The 24747-nt window shown below is 33.8% G+C and overlaps 1 protein-coding gene across 1 annotated transcript in view; it reads right to left on the reverse strand.

Annotated features, from left to right (window-relative positions):
- Nucleotides 1–24747, reverse strand: part of RYR3 (ryanodine receptor 3) — a 155507-nt gene that overhangs the window by 89221 nt on the left and 41539 nt on the right. Inside the window, exons 14-36 of the mRNA XM_057375080.1 lie at nucleotides 23817–23985; nucleotides 22669–22804; nucleotides 21005–21100; nucleotides 20144–20262; nucleotides 17583–17716; nucleotides 16722–16963; nucleotides 15880–16072; nucleotides 13928–14144; nucleotides 13618–13722; nucleotides 13112–13215; nucleotides 12593–12676; nucleotides 11127–11286; nucleotides 10538–10685; nucleotides 9354–9559; nucleotides 8525–8699; nucleotides 6922–7130; nucleotides 5580–5764; nucleotides 4836–4872; nucleotides 4234–4394; nucleotides 3541–3706; nucleotides 2632–2718; nucleotides 2016–2242; nucleotides 149–950 (exon numbers count right to left, since the gene is read on the reverse strand). Coding sequence (XP_057231063.1) covers nucleotides 149–950; nucleotides 2016–2242; nucleotides 2632–2718; nucleotides 3541–3706; nucleotides 4234–4394; nucleotides 4836–4872; nucleotides 5580–5764; nucleotides 6922–7130; nucleotides 8525–8699; nucleotides 9354–9559; nucleotides 10538–10685; nucleotides 11127–11286; nucleotides 12593–12676; nucleotides 13112–13215; nucleotides 13618–13722; nucleotides 13928–14144; nucleotides 15880–16072; nucleotides 16722–16963; nucleotides 17583–17716; nucleotides 20144–20262; nucleotides 21005–21100; nucleotides 22669–22804; nucleotides 23817–23985 — 4162 coding nt within the window. The remainder of the gene's footprint in view (nucleotides 1–148; nucleotides 951–2015; nucleotides 2243–2631; nucleotides 2719–3540; nucleotides 3707–4233; nucleotides 4395–4835; nucleotides 4873–5579; nucleotides 5765–6921; nucleotides 7131–8524; nucleotides 8700–9353; nucleotides 9560–10537; nucleotides 10686–11126; nucleotides 11287–12592; nucleotides 12677–13111; nucleotides 13216–13617; nucleotides 13723–13927; nucleotides 14145–15879; nucleotides 16073–16721; nucleotides 16964–17582; nucleotides 17717–20143; nucleotides 20263–21004; nucleotides 21101–22668; nucleotides 22805–23816; nucleotides 23986–24747) is intronic.

Here is a 24747-nt window from a genome sequence, read left to right on the forward strand (position 1 = left end):
AGAAAGAATTTTTAATGAATTCAAGGTTTTAAGGCAAAGTGGAATTAAAGACATTGAGAATTCACAATCTTATTAACTAGAGAACAGAGAAAAAGCACTTTTTTTTTCATCAAGAGTAGAACATAAGTAACAATTAATAAATGCTCACCTGAAGCTTAACAGATTCTGGTAATCTTGTTTGCAACAAGCCCTTTGCAGGAGCTTTTGCTTGMTTGATTGCTTTCTCCCCAGCTTCTACAGCTTTTTCTTCAACTTGTGTCACTTCCTCCTTCTCTGTCCTCTCTTCTGTTTCTTCCTTGTGATCTCCAAACACAGTGGGGTCAATGAGAAGTAACACCTGCTTCACATCATCATCATCAAAAACGCCCATTATGAGCAACGTTGCTATCAGTTTAAGAACAGGAACAAACTGGAATGCAACCTGCCCTCCAACAGGGTCTCGTATATGACTACCACTACACTGCACTGCCTCTGTCAACATACTTATGGCCTTGGATTTAAGTATCTCAAGGGGTATCTCTGGGATGGATGTCTGATGGTCTTCACTGGTCACAATAAAGCATGGAGTAGAAAAATTAAAGGCTGGTTTCAGGCAAGTGCTAAGCCCTACTCCAGGTAAACCRTGCTTCTTAGTTTCATCGGGATACAATTTAATATTTCGAGTTTCTTCTGTAATTGGAATGATAAATTCATTGCTCATCATGAGCTTGGCTTGCTTGGCGTGCTCCAGGTGAATACTGATGAGCAAGTCATAGAATCCAGAACGTAGAAGTCCAGGTAAGTATTGATTGTCTATTGTAAAAAATAGCTGAGACACGTCCACATGGCTACAAAGCGCATAAGCGACTCTAGTGTTACCTAGAGCACTAACTTTGCTATAGAGTTTTAAAGTGTGGTAGTGAAACATCATCAAATCTTCTTGTTCACATAGTTCCAAAATATCAACGCATCTGTTACGAAATAAAGAAACAGAACACCAGTCAATTCCATGAATAAAGAGTTTGAAAGGGTTATGAAAGAGTTTGAAAGGTATGTTTCATAGTCTCTGAACATTTCAGTCAGTTCCTCTTAAAACCACTAACATAAAAGTTGATACTAACTAATTATAGTATGTGCATCATTAAAACTCTGTAAAGGGTGAAAATAATTTGTTGARACTGTTTAAAATTAGTACTCCATAGGGGGAAAAAAAAGCCAGAATGGAGGTTCCTCTTTTGAATCGATGGTAAATTAGAACTTGATTTTAAAATAGGTGTATTAGGCATGTTGAAAATCGGCATTACTACTGTCACTAAACAGTGCCTTTCTAGTTTACTCGGGATCAATGTTTTTTTTTTCCACCAGACACAGTGTTTTTCTTTTCTTGAATTCAGTTTTATTAACAATGAATAAAATTGAGTTTTGAATCATTAAAAKAAAACTTTAAATTACTGATAAAAGTACAGTAATTAAATTATTTTTCCCCTATGCTTTTGCTGATAGTTAAATTTTTCACTGGTTATGATATTTGATTTTTGGATAGATGTTTATTATCCTCACTCTGAAGATAAAACCTAATAAAAATCAAAAAAAGGCATGATCTTGTCAATAACAACCTAAGAAGTTAATTCATGTAAATTCAGAGCAGATGAAACAGGAAGAGATTACAGWAAAAAAATCAGCAAAATAGTACTGGCTGGCATGTTCTTTCTACTTGTTTTTCTCAAGCTGAGAAAAATCTCCAGGTTTAAAAACCTACTTATTTAAGAGATGCTATTTCATAAKTTAAATTTAAATAAAATCAAATAGTTTTGCTTTTTTTTTACGTGTGTAAAAGTTGGTACATGGCATTAAAGTTCAGTCTCTTGCATTTACCTAAATTTCACWAATATGATAATAACTGCTGTATCAGATAAGAGCAGAAATTCTCAACAGCTACAGGGTAAATATTAAACAAGGCAGTTTTAATCAACACTGACATTTGTTTTCAGTGTATTTTGTCCACATCAAGCCATTTTATTTCATTATAAATGTACCTGTTTTCTTCTGGGATATGAAGCGCCATCATCTGCAGAGGTTCCAAACACTGCACAACCCAGCCGTGGCGCTCACTGACTCGCTCAGTTTCTACCCTCAGAAAGCTGTTTGGCATCCGGCTCCATAAAACAGGTGTAATTGTTTGCACATCAAGGCGAGGGGGACACTGAGGAACAGGATTTCTTTCTTCACTTTTAAARATTGCAGCTGATAAAGGCATGGTATTCTGAAACAAATAAGTGTATTAATTATATTTGAAACATTTTATTACAAATAAACCTATACCACCAAAAGGAAGTATAACTCATAAATAGCCACGCAATCATAGAAAGGTAGAAGTCATTGCAACAAAAAAATCCATTAAAATTTCCCAAAAATAATGGCGTTATCCTCAAACAATATTAGTTTACTTTGACAAATGCATGCAATCAATCAATTGCATATAACAACAAAATTTACAGAAGCAATTGTAGAAGTCAAATTACAAGTCATGCCATTGATYCAACCTTCCTAAACAAATTTAACTGAGCAGGAATTTGCATGGAAATAAACAGATTTAAAAGAGCACATTTACATAAAGATTCTGTTTCTGCAGAAYATAAAAATACTTCCTACCTTTAATTTACCGAGTTCAAACTGAATCAAGTTAGTGCTCGTAGGCTGTAAAAAAGTTGCTGGAAAGAGCTTTGTGTTTGGYTCAACCTAGAAGAGAAATGAGATTAAAATGTTTAAAATATTAAAAATGGAAAAAGCATCTCCTCCCAGAATATGATGTAAAATTAAACACTGCATACCTTATGCTTAATTATCAAATAACTTTAGATACTTCATTACATAAAGAGTTGAATAGAGTCTACCTATAATATAGCAAAGCATTTGCAATTACCTTTATCGGATCACCTGATTTTCTGACAGGTGTGCCTATAGCCTTACATGCTCTCAACACCTCTAGCAAGAACTTTGGTAACAGTGTAGCTTCTTCTCAAAAATACCAAAATCACTGACTTACTSTAGAGGATAGTGCAAATCTTTATTTCCTATTAAGGTAAGTGCTTCCATTAAGAAACTTATCAACTCAAAAGGTCTCCAAATCACAGCTATCTACAAACCCTGGTAATAATGAACTAAGTTTTTCTTCTCAATTTGGAGCAAAAATTGCTATATCTAAGGTCTACTGTTGACCTTCTGCTAATTTGAATATTTATTTCCCATTAATTGTATAACAGATTCAGTTGAAAAAAAAATTTAGGAATTAACATTATAAATCAAGATTCTGAACCACATGAACTGAGACATAAAAAACATATTTATCTGAACATATCTGACTGTAGTCCTTCCTAAACATTTGAAACAACTCRAAAAACACAGCCTTACAAGAGAGTGAGAAAAAGAGGGATAAACCAGAATGATATAGGAAAGCCTGTTATTGTCACACAAAGTGTTCATTTCTAGTTCTTCTCTTCTGAAGAAGAGAAATTGCATCAAAACAGCTTACTAGATAGCTTCCTGAAAATCTGATAATACCTGATAACAAGTGCCAAGCTCCCTTCCATTGGCTGTGAATGACACCATTCCAGTAGCCAGGTCAACAAAGCATCCAATTTCTATATCAACATTACTGCGACCTGATCTCTGGGAATTGGCAATCACATCTCCTCCCCAAACCATGTAGCAGTTACTGCGCTTCACACTGAAAGAACAGCAAGAACAAAGCATAGGTCACACTGAACTTGAGTATTTGGTGGAGATGCATTTTTCAGTGGAGGAATACTTAAAGATACTCAAAGATGCTTGTTACACTATTAGTTTGTTTGCTTATTAACAAACCTTTTTTATTTTTATAGTGTATGCACCATGGGTAAGGGATGAGACTAATTTTTTTTTCTCCTTTTTTAAAACTATGAAAAAATTTCACAGGCTTCTGTGTGCACTTGTAARTTACAATAAGACAAACAAGTTCATCCACAGGGGATAAATATGGATGTTAAATTAAAGAAGCATCAGAAAATATTTTTTCCAACATAACATAATTATAAATATCATCACTTTAACAAGTCTACAAAAAAACCTTTCATATAGAAATGAGCACAGAAAGCTCATACTCCATAATCAATTTTCGTATTAGTTCAAATTAATATTTAAAATCTCATCAAGCTTGTGAACATCTGACTTTTAAACAACTATWAAAACTTTAATAAGAAATAAATTAATCCATACCTTTCATGAACCCTGCCCCTCTCATCGCCTAAAGTAACTGTCACTGTACAATTTTTATTTAGGTCAAAATTCTCACTGTAAAAATGGTAGTCTGGTGTTACCCAGCCAACCCAGACAGAAGATGGGTCTTGGCCAGCAAATATCCGTAGTGAGTAAAAATACTGAAAGGAGGAAAAGAGCATATTAGTAATAGAAAACTTTCTATTTTCTATAGAAAAGCACTTTATCAAAGCATACTCCAATAGAGATTTAAAGCACTTTATCAAAGAATACTCCAATAGAGATTTAAAAAACCCTCTCCTATATATTAAACTTTAATAATAGTAAATCACATTCTTTTAATAAGTCATTTAAAAGACTCTTAAATTAAAAAAAAAAAAAACAAAAAAAACAACAGATCAGTGGTTTAAGATCGTTAGGTCTATGTTTACACAAGTTGCAAGTCTTGCAGCTCTGGACATCATTATATTTAAACAGTGTTATATCACAGAAAATTATTAAAAAGGCTTCTTTCAATGGATCAATTTTTAATGAACATGCTGCCACAACTAAATCTACTTCAAAACATTAGAAGAACTAAGCATCTCAACATATTTACTTACTGTGGTAGAAGGAGGAGCAATTTCTTGGCTGTGCTTTCTACAGATAAAGGAAAATCAGTAAATAAGTAAAAAAAAAAAGGAATAGTAAAGAAATGAGTCATTATTAGACTAAGTAAGCAAACTAATGTTTGCTGGGCTGTGAGTATGCACTAGCAAAGACTGTACAGGATACAACTATACAAGTAAAATAATTGATTGCAGTTAAGGTGGAGAGTGGCAGAAGAGGCAGATTTATAGCAGTTAAATAAAGATGGAGGTAACTCTGAAAGGTGCTGGACCCAGTAGTACCTGGTATCTTAAACCTGTTCCACAGTCTTTTTTCTTTTAATGAATTAGGCACTTTTCCAATAACAGAATAATGTTGATGAGCAATAATCCAATAGGCAAAACACCCTGAGCTGGTTTTCCAGTTTAGTTGAAGAGCTTTTGGAAATCCCAATAATTTGGGAAGAACAGAGCTACTAAGCAATGAAGTACTAYAAACCTTGTGAAGCACCCATTAAAAAAGGCTTTTGTTTAAAAAAGGCCTCTCTTGTCTGAACAAAGGATTTTGCAGGAAAGGTAGGTAATAAATTCATTAAAACCATCAAAAAAAATCTCAATAACATACACTGTATGATAATCTGCGCTTAGTGCAACAAGTGTGAATTTTGAGTGCACAATAATAAAGAATAATACAACACAATACATTTATGTTATAATGTAACATAAGCATGATACAKGATAACTAAACTCAAGTCTAACCGTTTTTGGAAAACATCAGATGAGGCATTTTCCACACCCATGCCGAAGTTGAATGATGAGTGGAACTCGATGGGCATACTCAAACGACAATATATCATGTCTGAATTGCTGTTCTGCGTGCCAAAGGTTTTGTGAGTAACTTTTAACCGAGGTGGACTCTCAATGTTTCCATCAATTCTCCAGATCTAAAAATAACAGAAATATTTCAAAATAATGCTATCCAAAAAATGTTGAAAAYTTTCATTAAGCAGCTAGAGCATGAGAAAATTGAAAGAGCCAACTTAAATTTTTCATAATTAATTATCTTCAAAAYTATGCACTTTGTTCTCTGACATTGAATTTAACCTGAAGAGCAAGGGATGCAACAGATTCAGTATACCCCGACTGCAGTAAATATTTTCAAGATGTTCCACACAAAAGTAAAAAAACCCTGTATATTTTATTAAACTAATTCACWCAGAGTACACAAGTCATTGAAAAATTGCATTACAAGAATCACTGATTTTCTACCACAATGAAAAGAAATATCAATTAGAATTGTTCAGATGATCTTTGTGGACTCTGAGTCTGAYATTACTTCCCCTTATGCTGAAAAAGCAAGTAAGTTTTCAAATTCAGTAAACATTTCAAAAACTTTTAAAGATAGGAATAGCGATGATAAACTGAAAAAAATGCTGAGATCATTTAGTTGGAATTCAGTGAAATTTATTTTGCCTAAGAAGGAAATATTGAGAGACAAGTGTTAGAGAATAACTGACTACACCAAAATTAAAGTAAATGGCCTAGAGAGATTATAGTAAAAAATCTCATCAGGAATTTAATTTATAATTTTGGAATGTATTACTATGGAACATTTTATAGAAAAGACAGGRTGTATTATTCTGCTTTAGGGTAGATTATTTTGGCAGTTTTGGAAATCCTAACACTGGTCCATCATAATGAAAGAAACACTCTGTGACACTACAGGTACACTTAAACTTCCTCAGACTTCACCTGAACAATTTTCAGATATTTAAGAATAATGTATAGTAGAGAAGGTTCAAAAAGTGAAAGCATGTGTAAGGTAAAATATAAGAAACCCCCATAACTAACATGTTTCCAGTGGTTAACCACAACATAAATTAGTRAGACTTATAATAAACCAGACAGGCATATCCACAGGAATCCATACTACCATAAATGAAACTGAAGATAGACAAGATCATCTGGAATTATCTAWGAGTGACTTAATAGAGTTATATGACAAACTATCTGATGACAGTAAGTATTAGTAAGGATTTAGTGTCTCAGCTTGCTAAACAAACAGTCATTGAACAGGTGTCTCCCTAACATGTAATGTTACCTTAATGTGAGGATGATTTTTTGGCACATTGACAAATGTTGGTAARCGTTTACTAAACCACATAGCAACATCTCGGTTCATGTTAACAGCAAAAGGTTCAAAACCTTCTTGAAGGCCACACATTGTGTAATACTTGAATGTACTGGCATCCATTCCGAGGTTCATGCGACCAATCTGAGACAGGCCCAGTGCGCAAATCGGAACGAAACCTAAAGAAACACAAAACCAAATAAAACCCAACAGTGACTTAATTTAAAACCATGAGCGCTCTTTATTTTGGATGCATCTAATGTGAACTAAACTTAACTCCTACAAGTAATGCAGATAAAGGGATGACAGTAGCAAACCTTAAATGTCTAAGCTCAACATATTTGCTACCAAAACCCTTGAGGACTTAGGCACTATCCCATTTAATTGGTTATCTTTCTCATTTTTAGACTAATAAGGTGGACACTGGAAGGCAACCTTGGCTAGATCAAAGTTATTAGCAAAAGTTAAGTATGGTCTCTGAGGACACCAAATTTTCAAAAGGACTTTGAGATGAGGTTSAGGTATCTCAGTAAATTTGTTTAAAATTTACTTTATCATCARTAGCTACAAATTTTGTTGCCAGCCTCCATTCCTCTACCATTCACAGCTGACAAATACAGATTTCTTTACTGTTATCATTTTTTATGACTCAACTTTTTGATCTCCATACACCTTTAGACTGGGATGAAAGGCTGTTGACTTATTTCTTCATWTACCAGAATTCGGAGCAAGATCAARGAAAASCCAACAGTTCACYCTYYWAAGGAGGAATTTTCYCTCCTAAACTTTCAGACTCCWGAACAGCTTTGTTAAGGCARTCCCTCATGATCTACCTTTAGAAAAACTCTCAGTGGTAAAATTAAAGGACAGTGAGCAACTGCAAAGTTTTAACAGGTATAAAGCCGTTACTGGTTAGAGCGGATACACTTATAAAGAAAATGTCAATGAAAACACAAAGCCAAACAGTTTGAAAATATTCCCCCACTCCTCTAATACAGTCATGTAGACAGTACTTTCTGAAAAAGCAAACAYCAAAAATGGAAGAGGAAAAATATCTCAGAAAAATAAGAAATTCTAATAGGTTGGGAATGGCACTGAGRAAAAAAAAATACAAATGAGACTCAAGCTAAATTGCAAAGATTTGCTCTTTTGAAGCAGACTCTTACCACATAGTACTCCTTTTGTCCTTCACAGACATGAACATAGAACATTTATGCTCCAGTGAGATAATCAGAGACTACATTTTCAGCTTTTGGAAATTTTTCAGGATGCTTAKTATTACCACTCCTTAGCACTGAAGTCCTGAGAGAAAGCCTAGCAACAGTGAGAAAATTTACCCACTCTGACTTCTGAAATCCCATTAATGAGGTTAAAGGAAAAAAAGAAATTTGATTTGTGCCACATAAGCACTCCCAAAATAAATTTCTATGAAGTTGATGTGTAGCACAGTCTGAAGGCCCCCATCRGTGAAATACAATTTCTCAGCTCACTGAGTCATTATGACAGACCAGTTTTTCTGTTTGCTGTATTGTTTTGTCTTCCAATAACCATGTGACTATGAAAGGGAAGTTACCATTTTCTATTCCAAAGTCGGCAAATGCAAGTTCTGAACCTTTACTGGTTATAAGCAACTCTCCATTCAGAGTAAAGATGATTGATTTGTCATCCAGGTTTATCATACAACCAACCACGTCTCCTGGTTGCCAGCTTCGTCCAAAGAATCCACTGCCTTGATGCCAACACTGGCCCTAAATGGAAAAACAAGTAAATAAACACAGTGCTAAATTAAAAATTAAATACAAAATAAATAAATACTCTCCAACATTTTATTTTCCAGGATCACAAAGTCATTTGCAGACAGTACTGATCAGGACTTCTTCCCTTAGAGATAATAAAGACATAGAGTAATGGCACCCTAACTTCAGCTATTTGGAACGTGGTAACTACTGTTCACTGGGTACAACTTCTAACATGCAGGGTCACTATCATCCTTCCAGTCCTTTAGAAGTCAACCTTGGAAAGAAAGGATATGCAGAAGGTAGAAAAGACAGAAAAAGGAAAACAGAACTGTGGTTCTCTCAGTCAATGAAGAAAATTTTGTTAGATTTTTGGGAAAAAATACTTATAAAAAAATGGAAGTGAATACTGTATTTYGTTTATGGTTATGACAGACTTCTTTACTTAGCTGGGTATTCCCTAGAAAGATATATATAAACTAACACTGCTTTGTTAGCACAATCTCATGACTGGAACCAAAATGGAGGTACTATCCAGTGTGAAAGAGAGCTCAGAGATATCTTCATACAAATTAAAAATATTCCAGTAGTTGATCTGGAGTACACATTGGAAATCTATACTGTAGTTCCCTGTTCGGGGCTCAGAAGAGGTAAAGATGCACTGACTTTGCTTCCTTCAAAYACAAATGCTTGGTCATCAGCTCCCAACTCCACATCGGGTCGACAGCCTGGCCTGGCCCAGCCAACACGCATATCTCCACCTGTCACTGCTTCAAACTCAAAGTACCACTTTCCAGACTTCACTGCATACGATTGTTCTACTCTGAAAAATCGTATCTTGTCAATGCTGACTTTTTCCACGGTTTGGTCAGCTGTAAAAAAAACAAACAAACAAACAAACAAACAAACAAACAAAAAAAAAANCACTTTAAATAAGAAAAGGAAACTATAAATGTCATTGTTTAGCTTTTCATCTGTCCCCAGTATTTTCTATCTCATGAAGAGCCATTATCTGCCATTGCTTGTTTAAGAATCTTCACAGCAAATACTACGAAAGGACTAACAGTAATCAGCATGTAGAGGTTAGAACATTCTAATCTTATACTGGATAAAYAATTACGTGCTATTTAGAATCAGAATATTTCAAAGTATCTCTCAATGCAGAGTCCCAAACACAAAAATGAGTAAAGGAAACCTAAGATTACTACATGCAACASAATCCAGTGCAATAATGCAGTATTATAAACATAACAAAATATTTTCCTACAAAAGTCAAACAATTAGRACATTTTAAAAATTATTATCAAATAAGTTTTGTTTCCTTTTGTATTTTTGTCAAAAATTACAGTAGAATAGGAAATACAAAAAAGACCTGCTAAACAAATTTCTGCTCCTGATTTCAATAAAAAAAAATTATGRAACCTGGTGCACTTCTTTGAAGACTGTTTAAAAATCTGAATTTAATTTGAAGCAAACTTAGTGTTTGCTTCAGTGTACCATGTAAACTTTTTTTTAATTAAATTTGTGTCATTTTTTTTTCTTTCATTATTTCCAAATGAAAACCAATATGTCCGCTCACACTCTAGATTTTACCCAATTCAAAAAATCATGGAAATTAGAATTAGCATATCATTAACTACAACCAATCTTTAAAAAAAAAGAAGAAAAAAAAATCAATCTAAGTAATATACAAGTAATTTACAGAAYATGTTCACACCTTTCATTAAATTTAATTGCCAAAATACACTACTAATTAGTAYAATCTGTTTTCCCTATTTATTTCAGTATTACTTTCTTTCCCCTCAGCACTGAGGGGGAGAAAAGCCATGACTCTTATCGAAAATACATACCAATTTCTTGGTCAGGTGGCTCGATACTGTAACCATAGCCTGCAAATGTTCTAACAGCTTCACGGAGGCTATCTCTGTTTGATTTTTTAGTGCGTTCATCTAATAATGCATATGGTACCAGCCGAGGATTACGTTTGTTCTTAAGATCCTGAAAGGGATTATGAAAGAGAAAGAAGCAGAAAAGACTGTTAAGACATCACAAAGACTTTGCAAAATGAGACAGAGWGTATTTTGGAATCACATAAAGATTATAGATGAGAAACAGCATTGATGAAGAAGAGTTCAATGAATATAATAAGCTCAATTAATCATCTGTTTATAACACTAAAAACCTACAGATAAGAATGAAAGAGAAGGATGGAAATATATTCTCATACATCCAGCATCTGCAACCATACRGGTCTGACAATACACTCAGACTTTAACAGGCAGGACTTCTTTTCTTGCTTCCCACTCCCTCTAGCTTTTCCAGATATTACCAGACATTCAGTATTTTTTATCTTAATTAACTATTGCTCCCAAATGATGTTCTAGAATACAAAATCTCACGTGCTTTGCTTATTCCAAATGTATCTAAAGGAGTTCCTACCTGCTGAATGCCATAGGTCCATCCTTGCTTTATTCTGTCTTTTGCCCAGACATTATGGGCATTTTCTGCTAGTCTGTCAACTAGAAATTCTTGAGAAGGCAACAATTTTACTTCAGAAAGATCAAGAGGGGCAGGTTTATATCCATTAGACATCATGTAACTGTAAGTCAACAAAGCAAAACAGAGAGTCAAGACATCCAAGTTATGGTATTTAAATCTTTCTATAAAGCCTTCATAGGGTGGAAATCACTTTCTCCACTTTTTAGTCTCCAGCTCTCCCATTTCTTTCCAAAAATCTTGCATTACATTTGGTCATTGACTAAGATATAAATTAGGTCCTAGCAGACAGTCTCATTTTCCGATCTCTTGCACAAGAGATAATTAAATGTGACTCAGATCCATATATGCGTGCCTACATGWTTGCTACAAAGCATTGAAATTGCAAGTGAATGAGTACYTTTTAATATATTTTTAYACTTGACATTTAAACATTTCAAGTMATTTATATTTTAAAGATCTGTATGATGACTTCTTATGAAATTCTTTTATGCATTATTTAGTAGGGMATTTTAATTCACTATTCTGTAAGGACTGCATTACCATTTTTTCCAATACAAGAAAACATTTTAGCTTTTGTTCTTATCCYTTTCCCACTGAATAATAAGTTTAATAACTTTTCAGCAGTAGCAGTACCCTCTACAACCCTGCTATATAGTCCTTAGTGTATAAGGACTACCTGCCCTTTCAGGTATATACAGACTCTTTTTTTTTCCTCAAATCAGATTGTTTCCTTTCATCAGGATGTTTCCTACAGGCAACAGGCATTTTAACAGTAATAGTAAACCAGTATTATGATAGACTGTCTGCAGCATCAACCTTGAGAACACATAATTTTTTCCTTATTTTAATTAATGCCATTAAGRGGATCAAAATTACCATCTCTCCTTTTACAAAACTGTATGTTTTACTGCTCACTTTRAACAACTAACTTTGTTTCTCATGGATAAAGTTCTTCCAGGAAAAARTGGTATCTGGTGGGTTGATAAACTGATGTGAACTGGCAGGTATCCAACTTGCTATTTCCTTCTCCTACAGGAAAATCATAAACCCTCTTTCAAATAGATACATTTACCATCATATAGATAGACTGCTCTTTACTATGGTACAGAAAAGCACTACAATGTTACTTTTAACTTTGGAGTATCTATTTGAGGGTGTTGTGACAAGGATAGAGTTGCATGTGGTTTGAGTATGTGATTGTTTCCGACCCTGAACAACTTCAGGAGGTGGTATAGGGCAGCAATATTCACATTCAACCATCATCAAGAACAAGGCAATAGCCTAACCAGGGATCTGTAAGACCTTATTAGGTAGGGGGTTCATATCAAGTATTCTTTCAATCAACTCAAAATATTTTAGATTTATAATAAATACTACAATATGTRACTGTTACCACAAGTACGTACTTTTTAGGAAGTTTGACTTTTTTAAGATCTTCCTCAGCTGCTGGATGAGCATGAACAATGTGACATCCAAGGGCCAAAAGGGTTCTGGCACAAAAATGGCATTAGAGAAACACAACATTATAGTGCTCACGCATTGTATAAATACACAGAAGAAATTAAAATTAAAAAACTTGGAAGTAATCCAAAAGAATGGTATTTTTCTAAAAAAATACCCAAATATTTTAGTTTATCRGAAATAATAAATAAGCCCTTCAAAGTCTGAGAAGGCACAAATGTATGGCTTGATATCTATACCACTTTACTAAAATCAACAGGATTTGCTGATATTTTTTTCTTTGTATCTCCATAGAGGCAAAGCTTTTCTCAATCAATCTAAATGTGTTCCCGGGACTTCTRCAGAAGTTAGCAGAACATCTCTGAATGAGATATTTGAGTGGTTTTTATATCTTACAACAGCATGATGTGTTTGAATAAAAATAAAATTTAAAAAATTTGTTTTCTTTTATATTTAAATCTCACTTGAGGGTTTCAGTTGACATTTGTAGATTATAATTCTTCTCTGTCTCAGGCAGTTTTGAGAATTCCACAAGACAAGGATGATGCCTTTTATTATCATCCCGTATCTGCAACAAAGTAATAGAGAAGAGTACTTTCCTGATAGAATCTAGAATTACAGTAAAAACACAGTAAATATAATATAGGTAACAGCCCATTTATCTTTGTTCAATGACAGCTACTCATAACTATATAAATCTGCTTTTCCCATGATTCATTTATAACGCACACTGTAAGTACTCCTCCATAACAAATAAAATAAAACCAAGCAATCTGTGGAATTTGAATGTTTATAAAAGTCACCAAAAGGTGAATACCACTGCCTCCTTCCAGCTAACACGGTCACCTGTTGTTGATACTGTACAGACCACCATTACACACCCTGTTCTTCTTCCAAGCCCAGGTTTGGACTGGTGGGAGACTTAATCTAATACAATTGACTRTTCCCAGACAGGTCATTCAAAACATACCTTGCCATATGTCCAGCCCAGTTCTATTTTATTCATTCCCCACAGTTCATGGATATTTTCCGCTAATTTGTCCCTGATCTTTTCAAGATGAAAAGGAAGAGCAATCTAAGAAAAGAGCATAACAATTCTGGAAGTAAGGAAAGGTTCCATTTACCACTCCATGTACATCCAAGATCATCTAGTTCAGTCAGGACAKCACAACACACAAATGAGGAATTGCTAAGAGGGAAGTTGCCTTAGCTTTTCTATTGTGAACTTAAATTTTGARCAGGTGTATGTTACAAGTCCCATTATTGCAAACTTCACATACCTGACTGGTGTCTATTGGACAAGGGATAAAAGAAGCTTGCGAGAGRAATTGCGTCGTACCCAACAAATCCCTCACTCCTTCAAAATCTCTTTTATATTCTTTGACTGGTTCCAGTTTCATCTTCTCTTTTGGAAGCAATGCCTCATAACAGGGAGCATAGCCAGCAGGAGGTAGAAATTTAAACTCTCCATGACGTCCACCCAACAAGAAACGGACTCTGTGCAATTTTCAATGAAGCAATTAGACTCCTGAATAGTCAGCATATACTATCATCACAAATAAATAATTTAGAAACTTAAACATTTATTTTATTACCATTTACAAAAATGCCATTGTGCTTCATGTTTTGATAAACACCAAAGAGTTACCAAGCATTCATACTAGCAGATACTATCAGAATAACCATCATCTACCCACTATTTTTTGAATATTTGTTTTGGTCAAAGCAAAACTAATTATTTAATGCAGTATAGCATTTRAATCTTTATCACTTAAAATCAAATGGCTGTAAGTGGTGCATTTTTAAAGGTATTTAAGAGATTTGGAAACACCAATCTAATTTAAATTGGATTGTTACTCTAAAAATACTACTGGGACTATTGATACATAACTTAAAAGTTTCACACTAACTTCTCAGCACATACATGCAGGCAGCTGGCATATGAGAAAAATAAATAAAAAAACAAACAAAACACTAAAATCATAATACATTAAGAAATAAAAGAATAGTATAACAAATATTACAASTGGGAACGAGTTTCAGAAGCATAACTAAGATTCCTAGTTACCCCTAAAGTGTTCTCTTTCTCCTCAGGTACATATTTTCAATATAAATTAAACAGTATACCAGGAAAAACAACAAAGATAAAACCTATCCAGCTGCATACTCTGGTCCTCAAGTAGACAAACTCTAGAGGTAAACAAACACAGAAAAGTTTTTTAAAAGCCTGTTTTCTCTAGGAATTAGCCCCTACACTTCTTCTCAGGTAAGAAGGCTATTGGAATACTAGAACTATCAGATCAATATATTTTATTTACATTTTTAAAAAGAGAAGAAAAATTAAGACCCCAGAACACCTTGCTCCACTCATGAACTCAGGATTCCCATGTAAAAACATTTTCTCTGATACTAACAGACACAATTGACAACACAGCTACTGATATCAGCTACTATAAACTACAAAGAAAATGCTCTCAAAAAATAYAAAAGCAACATCAAACCAGAATGAAAAGCAAAAATTATTACACAAGTTTGGGCAGATTTCTCACAGTAAAAAATAATGAATGCTTTCAAAAGCTTTGTATTAATGCAGCTACACTACACAGGAGGAACACTGGTGGAGAATAAATGAAATTTAATCATTAAACCTTTGTCAGCCCTCCTGTATTCTGCTGGATTCTACAAAAGATTCATATATTGAATATATTGAAGGTAGGCAAAAAAATAAAATAAATACGGAATGTCTGAAACTCAGTATTTTTGCTATAGAACAGGTAAGAAAGGGGTAATATTAGCAAAGAGATTCCAAAACTGCTTTTCATCAGTTCTGTCCCTACTGTGAATACAGTAYCAGTTTTCATGATGATTTACATTTTTTACTCCCTGCTGAGAGTACCAGTGAGAACTTTAATTAGTGCAAATGTGGTCCTGTGTTTCCAACATCCTTTTTTCATGGATAAGTGGAATGAAACAAAATTAATTTCCATTAGGTCACCACATACCCATAAAAGAATACTTTTCAGACAGTATAAACTTATTCAAATTGCTTACAGGCTCACATTTCACTTTTAAGTGAAATCATCACCGAACAAATCAGTACGTCCCTGCCTTCCTTCCAGCTGCTGTTTGGGCAGAACTGAAGCAACAAAACAGAAGAAATGATACCTCAAATGGGACAATACTTKGTGTGATGAAACAGCAAAGAAAACAGTTAAAATTAAGTTGTACTCACTTTACACCTGCTGATAAGCTTACAACAGGGAAGAAAAATCCTTCTGTACTAAAGTTCTCAAACATTCCCTGTACAGGCTGTCCATTAATGCGAAATGAAATGCTGGGTACACCTAAATCCAAGCAGCAGCTAACCACATCATCAGATGCTAATAAATGCTGATTGACAGATGCTACAGCTCTGGGTACCCGACCTAGGATAGAAGCATTTAGTAATCAGAAGATTTAAGCAGGTTTAATTTAAAAAAAAATAAGGCAACAGGCATTTACTGTGCATGCAAGAGAAATCTGGAAGCAAAAATAATGTGCTAGTTCATAATTAAAGACTGTACACACAAGGACTGAAATAATGAAGTTGGCAGTAATGTAACATTTATTTTTAATTGACCAAACCGTCTTTTATGAAACTATCAAAATTTTAATTTCATGTATCAGGTCTATCAACATGTGGAAGAATCACTGTTATTTTACTTCAACTCCAGATTCAAAGTAAAAGAACAATGCAAATGTAGATTCATATAGAATCAATTTATCTGAGATCAATGCATACATTGATTTTGGACAGATAGAATTAAGTCAGTATTGATCTAGATCTAAATAATGCCATTCTTTGATCAAAATAATGAAAAGAGAAGCTATCTGCTAAAAAGCCTAATTGGTATAATTAATATTGGCTAACATCTCAGATAARAAGTCTGATCTGAACTTCTAAATAAATTCATGACAAACAGGAGTTCAAATGTAGGTCACCATGAAACTGTATGTTATATATACAAAGGAACAGAAGGTAAGGGTAGGTAACTGCTAAATGAAAGAATAAGTGATAGCTGACATAGTACTCACCAGACCACAGATGGAGTCCATCAAACCCAAAAGAGTAGAGGTCATCACCAACTCCATTGCCTCCCCATCCTTCTCCACCTCCAGGATAGGGGGCATAACCTGAAGTAGAGGCCCAGCCAACTCGTAAGTGGGTGGGTTCTGCCGTCAAGAATGGATCAACCTGATCAATTATTAACTCAAAGTACCACTTCTTGTATTGTGCAGAGCCCTCAGCAACACCCAAAAATATGTTTGGTCTTATGCTAAGAAAGAAAATGTAAGCCAGTTAGTGTAAACATAAAGTATGACATGTGAATTATATTGCTGTATAATTCTCAAATTCACTTTGCAAGTACGATACGAGTGTAGATAGCCACATTTTGCTCATCATACTTTAAAAAGTGAGCCATTTTTATAAACTAATAAAGCTGCWGTAGAATCATCTTCTAAGGCAGAGGTTCCAAGCTTTGAAAGACTTACAGTCAAAAGAGGAAAGGAATGACAAGTTCATATTCTAAAATCAAAAAACCAGGAGTGAGGTTGCCAGGAAGTCAAGTCCCTCTTAAAACACACAACTACTTCACAGTATATTTACCTATTCTATGCCYTGCTTTGACTCAGAAACAAGCAACTTTCATGTTTCCATCTTAGATCTGATCATGAATTAGCAATTTCTATTTGAATTCAGTTTCAATTACAAATGCCATATTGTTAGGTTTTCTTTTCAGAAGTTCATACAYAATACACAAGCACTTTCTAAAATTTGTTTCTTAGTATTGAAAGCTTTGGGACATTTCTCATGTTATAGTATTTTATTCAATAATTATTGAAGATATAGTAGTCCCATTTTTTCTAATAAAACAATAAAAGATATYACTATACCTTGTCACATCATTAATCAAACGTGTTTGCAAAAGTAAGTCTCTTCTAGGCAGTAAATTGTCACAGATCAAATTTTGATTGGCACGGACTGCAACTCCGTTACAGACACAGAGAGAGCAAAGCACATCGAGAACCTTAAAAGAAAAATCAGAAGGAAGTCAGATAAAGACAGATAGCTGCATACACTATTATTCAATTTTCAGTTTAATTTACATTCAGAATAGACCTAAATGAAGGAATATAAGGCACATGATTGTTTGCTACACACTTTTCACATATATGGATCGAGCATAGTCTGTACTACTGATATCAAACATTTGTGGAATATAAATTCAGAACACAGTGTTTGAGAATACCACAAAAACCTTCCTTTGAGGTTACTTATTCTCATTTTGGTTAGAAAGAAATAAATCTAAAACAGGTATATGTCAACTTTTTAATTGTGTCATTAAAATTTTGAAATATAAAATTAAATTCTTTGATAAATTTTCTTCAGCCCAAAAAACTTCCTGTGCCAAATTAGTGGACAATTCTCAATGGCARTTCTCTGACTGCTTATATATCTATTCTGGAAAGAAGGTTTTCAATATGAGAAACAAAACGTTTATTTATGGAATTAAAAATACATAAAGTGAAGAAATAAAAAGCTCACTATAAAGCAAAACAGAATTTCAGARAGATGTTATTCTATAACTTCATATTTCCTTTTTTTTCTCCTTGAGTCTGAAAATTGAAAGAAATTGGTATCATTCTTCCTGCCCACTGGAGCAAGAGGTTTTGGAAGAGAGAATAAGTAACAATAAATGTTGGTTAATGTTGAGGAACAAAGCTGCACACTTTCACCAAAAAACAGAGAATCTTAAATATCTACTTGCCCTCTGACAAACAGTCTTTGACCAATGAGCCCAAGTGATCTAAACTGCTCACATCACCTCCAAGACAAAGACTCATCTTCACACCATCGATGTTATTACTATTGCACGACACCACAAACAGTAGAATATTGATTTTAGCTACTCCTCTCATCAGCCCAGTGAATTTACCACAAACCCACCATCAGCAGCTTAAGCTGTTAAAGACAATACATTATCTTAAACATTTTTCCATGTCCCTACCCATGCATTTTTCTTTCTAGCATCTCTGCTATTGGGCAGAAACCATCTAGCAGAAGGACAGAGGTAATTATTTAAAGAACCGCATAAACTCTGATCAGTGCTCAGCTATAAAGYATCTTAGTAACATTAATGATTACCRGCAACTCAGACTTCACACRTAAACTGTTTAAATCATCTCTGTGAATTTGTTGACTATATTTCTGATAGAAGGCTTTTAATTTAARAAGTCCTCCAAAACAGTAATTTCCAGGACAATTTTGCTTATTAATATTTGTATTTCATATTTTTTAAATCTCAACAGAATTTGTTTTCTAGAAGGAGAACAAGATACACTATTTGTGGWATAACAGATAAATTCATTTCTTCCCACTCTTTATCACTTGCTGAGGCATAGTCAAAGACATTATTAATGGAAATACACAAACCCATTACCCAGTTAAATTCTCCTGTGCACATTTTCTTTTACTGCTCTAAGTTCCCTCTATAGGGCCTACACTAAGATGTTTCAGWCAAAAGGTTCTTTGTAGGTGACAGGCATAACACAGAAATCTTGCTAAGAGCTAAAAATAGTAAGCTAAACTTTCTGCTGTTCTTATGCTTACTTATACCAGTTCATTCTCCTTAACCATRCTTAAAACCACTTTTCTCCTTTACTGCATCTGTAGTTGGTTAGGTTCTCTGTATTAGTGATTTACAAGAGAAGGTAATTTCAGCTCACTAAAACTTCCTCTGTTCTTCCTCGAGGTTATCAGTCTTTAAAAAAAAAATTTAATTGAGGAAGGAAACTCACATCAGAAAATCACACAAAAACCTATATCTTCGTCTGTGTTGTGATGTCATCCTGGTCGCAGCCAGAAACTCTGTTCACCTTCTTCTATCATAATAAATTGCATATTGATGTCTAAATTAATTTCATCCAGTATTTCTTCTGGAAACTCTGGGTTTTTTTCTTTCTTCTGAACACCTGTGTTTTCAGATATTTGGATTATTTTTCTGATTTCTCAATTTATTTTTTCTTTTCTGCTACTATTATTATTACTCAGGTTAGGAATGACTTTGTAGGATAAAGTTCTCTGTATCTGTGGATACAATGGTAGTCCACTGCTTCTGCAGAGCCCTGAATCACAAAGCAAGCTACYCTGCCCACTTTCTTACAGCCACCAGAATACTCAAGTTTCTCAGCAAATCCAGTGTTCTTACTGGTTACCAGTATTTCTTAACTGTTTACTTCTCATACAAATTTGCTGTATTTGAAAATTGCTGAAAAGCAATTATGTATTAAACATTCTTTTAACCTCAATAAAAAAAATTTGCAGATGTACTTTAAGGTTATTTTATTCCTTTAAAGGTACGAGAAGCACATATTTCCATGTGGACATTTCTCTTTTTATTCCCCCACAAATAATTGTAAGATTAACATTGYATCCTTAGTTTTTCCAAACATACCTTGTAGTTGCGCCCGTGTTTATCCAACAGTGAAATAATGGATTTTATGTGCTCCTCAGATATTAGGTTTAAAGCTTCTGGGCTTTCAATCAAGATGCAGTGCAACACTTCCAAAATACCTATATGAAGACCACAGAAATAATGTTGTCATTAAATCACCTGCACAACCAAATACAATCTGAAAACTCAGTAAATTATTCTCTTAGAAGACGCTATCTTTTGTCTGGTCTAAAAAGAGAGTATTAATAGTACTAAGGGGTATTAATATGAATATGGTACTTTAGGAATAAATGCATAATAAAAATGCTAATTTCTATTTTCTTTTGAAAATACCCACTATTTTAAAACCATCTGACAAATTTGTAAGTTTAGCCCCATATTTACAATGGAAGAGGTAAAGGTTTTAATAAGGAGCATTGTATAGTACATTAATATTTTGTTGAATACTCCACTGTAAAAAAACCCTATAATGTATATCTAGATGGGGTTTGTATGCTTTGCCACAAATTGGTGTAACTTCATTATACACTACTCTTGATACTGTTTGRCCCTTAATTCATCACAGTCACTCGCAACACTGACTGGATGTAATGTAGATTGCACAGAACAAATGTATGGAACCAAAAATGCCACAAAAATGTCTCTTTCAATATTTTACTTTCATCAGTAAAAAAACCCAAACAACCTACCAAACAAAAAAACYCCAACAAACATAAAAAACCAAACCCAAAACAAAAAACCCCCACMCCCAAGAGTGTATTGGTTTTCTAGTTTGTGTTGGCTCCAAGGAAAACCACTCCGACACTACTGTAAAACAGACATTTACTGATAGTTAACTTACATTGTAAAAGTAAGTCTCACCTGAGGAAGATTCTAATCTATCCAATTTACTGATTAGCCAATCGAGGTTACTGGAAAATTGAGCGCAGYTGTTTCTGTTGCCACGAATGAGGGCAGCTGGGAAAAAAAGATACAAGGCATAATTTTATAGCAGGAGATTTCAATCTTAAATCACCAATTTTTATCATATGTATTTTAACACTATTTTTAGAGTAACTTCATAAAACAATGAACAGACAAGTCTATATATGTTACAGTAATGAAGAACTGGGATTTTCATTACCTTGAATATCAGCAAATAACATAATTTCTAAGGAGGACATAGTTTTATGAAGTTGACTGGGGCATACTAGATAAACATTAATCTAAAAAAAAAAAAAAAAAAAAAAGTTCGGTTCATGTTTTATTTTGTTGTTAAATAGAAGTTATCCAGAATCCTTGTTTGATCCAAATATCAAGCACTCTCATGATCACAGTGCTGAAGTATTTCTTTTCCTATTGTGTCCCACCAGGTGTGGGAAGATCATGTGCTCGAGTTTGAGGTCAACAACATGTATTGCTGCTCAGTTCTACTTTCTGATCACAATGTTGTAGAATGCACAGCTTTTAGTCTTTCAGTAATGCAGACTGCACTTTGAAAGTTCATCAAATTTCAAGTCTTTCAAGCAATACTGCAGTTTTTCTCCCTTCTAGAAGTTACTACTGATCATAGGGGGGAAAAGGCAACAGCAAAGCACCTTTTGTGTAGAATTGTCAGTGATTTTTATCATGAAGCATAATAAATATTACATCAGAACAAGTATGTTCAAAATGTACCTGCAGCTGAAATTCAAGACAGTATCTGAAAAACACCTACATAGTTCTAAAGAGATTTCTTTTTGCTGTACTTTGTTTTAAGCTCATAAGACTGTAGTAAAATTCAGGCAATGTTAACTTTTTACTTTTTAAGGCAATGGGATTTCATCAGAAGCACCTGTATGTCTGTTCTATGTGAATAACCTCATGCTGCAAAGCACTTCCYCTGGTTCCTTTTATTTTTGTCCTGAGTCTCAACTTCCTTATTTCACTATGGACTACCTTCTTTTGTAATGAAATCAGAATGTATTTAAACTCCATCAGAAGACAGGATTYTCCTAAATAAGGAATAACCCAAATTGGGTATCACATAAAAAATTTAGGACATGCGTATAGAGATACTTTTCCTGATCTATAATTTTGGCCATTCTACAACACAGAAGTTTGCTCCAGAAACTCTGGCATTGATACTGAAAAAAATATTTCCACTTCTGTTTTACATAATTTTTGYTATTAACATTTTAATCTAAGCCTCAAGTGACAAACACAGATTGAGCAGACCTGACTATTACTTTTAGACTTTTCTTCAGCTTCATACAAAAATACTATTTTCCAGCTTTTCTAACAATAATTCACATCTATTTGCATATCACAGTCACATTTAAATGTAAGAAAAAATGTTTTGGCATGCTTCACTGAGCTTTTTCCTAGTTGAGGTCTAATTTTCCAGTGTATTACTTCTCAATAAACTCCATTCTCTGTAATAAATAGCAGTAAGTATATGGAAGAAATTCTGTAATTTACATAATAAACTGAATAATACACCAAGTATTCTTTGGTGGTGAAGCAGCAGAGGTTTTTTCATATTAGTAGTTTTTTGAAGAACTTACCTAACAGTTTGTAAAGGAGATTCAAAATTTCTTTCCATGATGTACCATGTTCTTCTCTTGTAATTCCTGCAAAATGAGCTGCGCTGTTGTAGTCGTTTAAGCGATCAATGCAATTCAGAACTAGAGCCAGCATTCCCTAAGCACACATGAGAGAGAGGAGGGTGAACTCTACATGAAAAAGCATTGCTCATTGGTTTTTTTTTCAAGATTTTTTTCCTGTGTAATTTGGAATGTTGCATTATCTTAAATTAAGAAAATCCCAAACAATAAACTAATTGTGCTTAAAAGATTTTCATATCTATTTTTCTGTACAAAAAGAATTAATTTCAGAGAATGAGTCTAAACTGTTCCTTATACAACTCACTATTATAAAAAAGAAAGAATWAAAAAAATCAAAAAATCAAGGCTTTTACAATTTTTATGAACATTCTTCTTTACAAAATTCCTTCTTGGAATTCCTCCTTTACATTTATATATAAAAAAAAATTTGTTGATTAAGAAAGGGGGATTTTTACTATTCAATAAAATATCTGTAAAACCAAGTATTTTAAATACTAGAAGAGATTTATAAATTCAGTTTGACTGGAGACTCATATGGTATTGAAAACATGCAAGCAAGTTCAATCATGTCTAAAAACATAATAAAGTATGTTTAGTATTTATACAAAAATGTAGTTACTCCATTTTCAGAGAGGAGCAACTCAACATTTATGTAATATATATCCTTCTCAAAAACAGGCATTCTTAGCGTTTCTAGAGGTAAAAAGTTGCAGGAATATTCACAGAGAAGAAAAGACATCAGAAGTAACATTTATTCTTGACCCATGTTTTATTATTCATTTGGAGTATCTATGYTGTATAACTTCACAGAGAGAAAAAGAAATTTCTTTTAAAAATTGTTTCTTGTAAAATGAGATCTGTTTAAAGAAGCTCAGAAGTCAGACCAAATTTTATGACAGTGTTTGTGGCTTGTGACAAGTTCCATATATTTTTTATCTATCCATATCTATATCTCTCAGCTAGGAAATTTAAATTACTGATCATATGCATGTATCTAGATGATAATACACATACATCTAGAYTCCTCTCAGTGTTTGTAAGACAACATACTTAAAATGAAATGAATRTAAAAACCCCTCTCTCTATACCTCYTCTTTGAATAGATTTTGTCTGTTTTTGAGTGAGCGAAGTTTGTTTTGCTTATCTTCATGTTGCAGGTCTTCTTCAGGAAGCTGGAAGTAAGTGATCAGATCTTGCAGAGTCTGAGCCATCTCCTCAACAGGCAGGGCAGTGGGTGATAATGCTCTGTTGTTTCCACTACAGAAAACAAGACTGGCAGCATTAATCATTTTCCCCCTGCAATTTATAGTATTATGCAGCAGCCTATTCTCTTTTGGTATCTAAATCAAGCCTTGTTACACATATGACATATGGATATGAGCAACAGATGACCTGAATTGAACATCATTCAAACACCTTATTTATTGGGTGTCCAGCACTGTTTAAAAAAAAAAAAAAAAAAAAAAAAAAATTGGAAGAACAAAGAACATAATTCAGCAAAAAGATGAAACAGAGATGAAAGCTGCTTCAAAGTCCTGCACCGAAGTATTTTTCTATGGGAATTGATTTTGTTTAGGTGCTTTAAATCCTATTAATATAATAGGTGTAATGTGCAATAACAGTAGCAGTTGTTGAAGTTACACACCCAGTCTTCTGGAAAAAGAACACAAAAGTAGCAGGTAACCCTAACCATGAATTAGATTTTCTGTATCTATTCCATATAGAAAATAAAGCAGAGTGGGATTAAAAACTAAAAAGTGTTTTAAGGARTATCAGTTGTCAGTATAATAATGTCTCTTTCTGTTCAAGTATTTTCTCAATGGYGTGTGATAACCCAGTTTTCCACAGCCTGACTACTATAAATAGTAACATGTAGCAGGCACTGGCTGCTGGCAAAGGTGGCTCTTTTTTCATATCCTCAGCCCAAGAAACACAAAGGAGTAGCGTAGGTTCTTGAGATACTGAAGTAATAATGTTTTAAACACAGGCTTACATGGKGGGCTCCATGGAAGCAAATCA

This window comes from Malurus melanocephalus, unplaced genomic scaffold, assembly GCF_030028575.1.
Source record: "Malurus melanocephalus ecotype Western Australia unplaced genomic scaffold, MMel_1.1 scaffold_238, whole genome shotgun sequence".
Classification (NCBI taxonomy): domain Eukaryota; kingdom Metazoa; phylum Chordata; class Aves; order Passeriformes; family Maluridae; genus Malurus; species Malurus melanocephalus.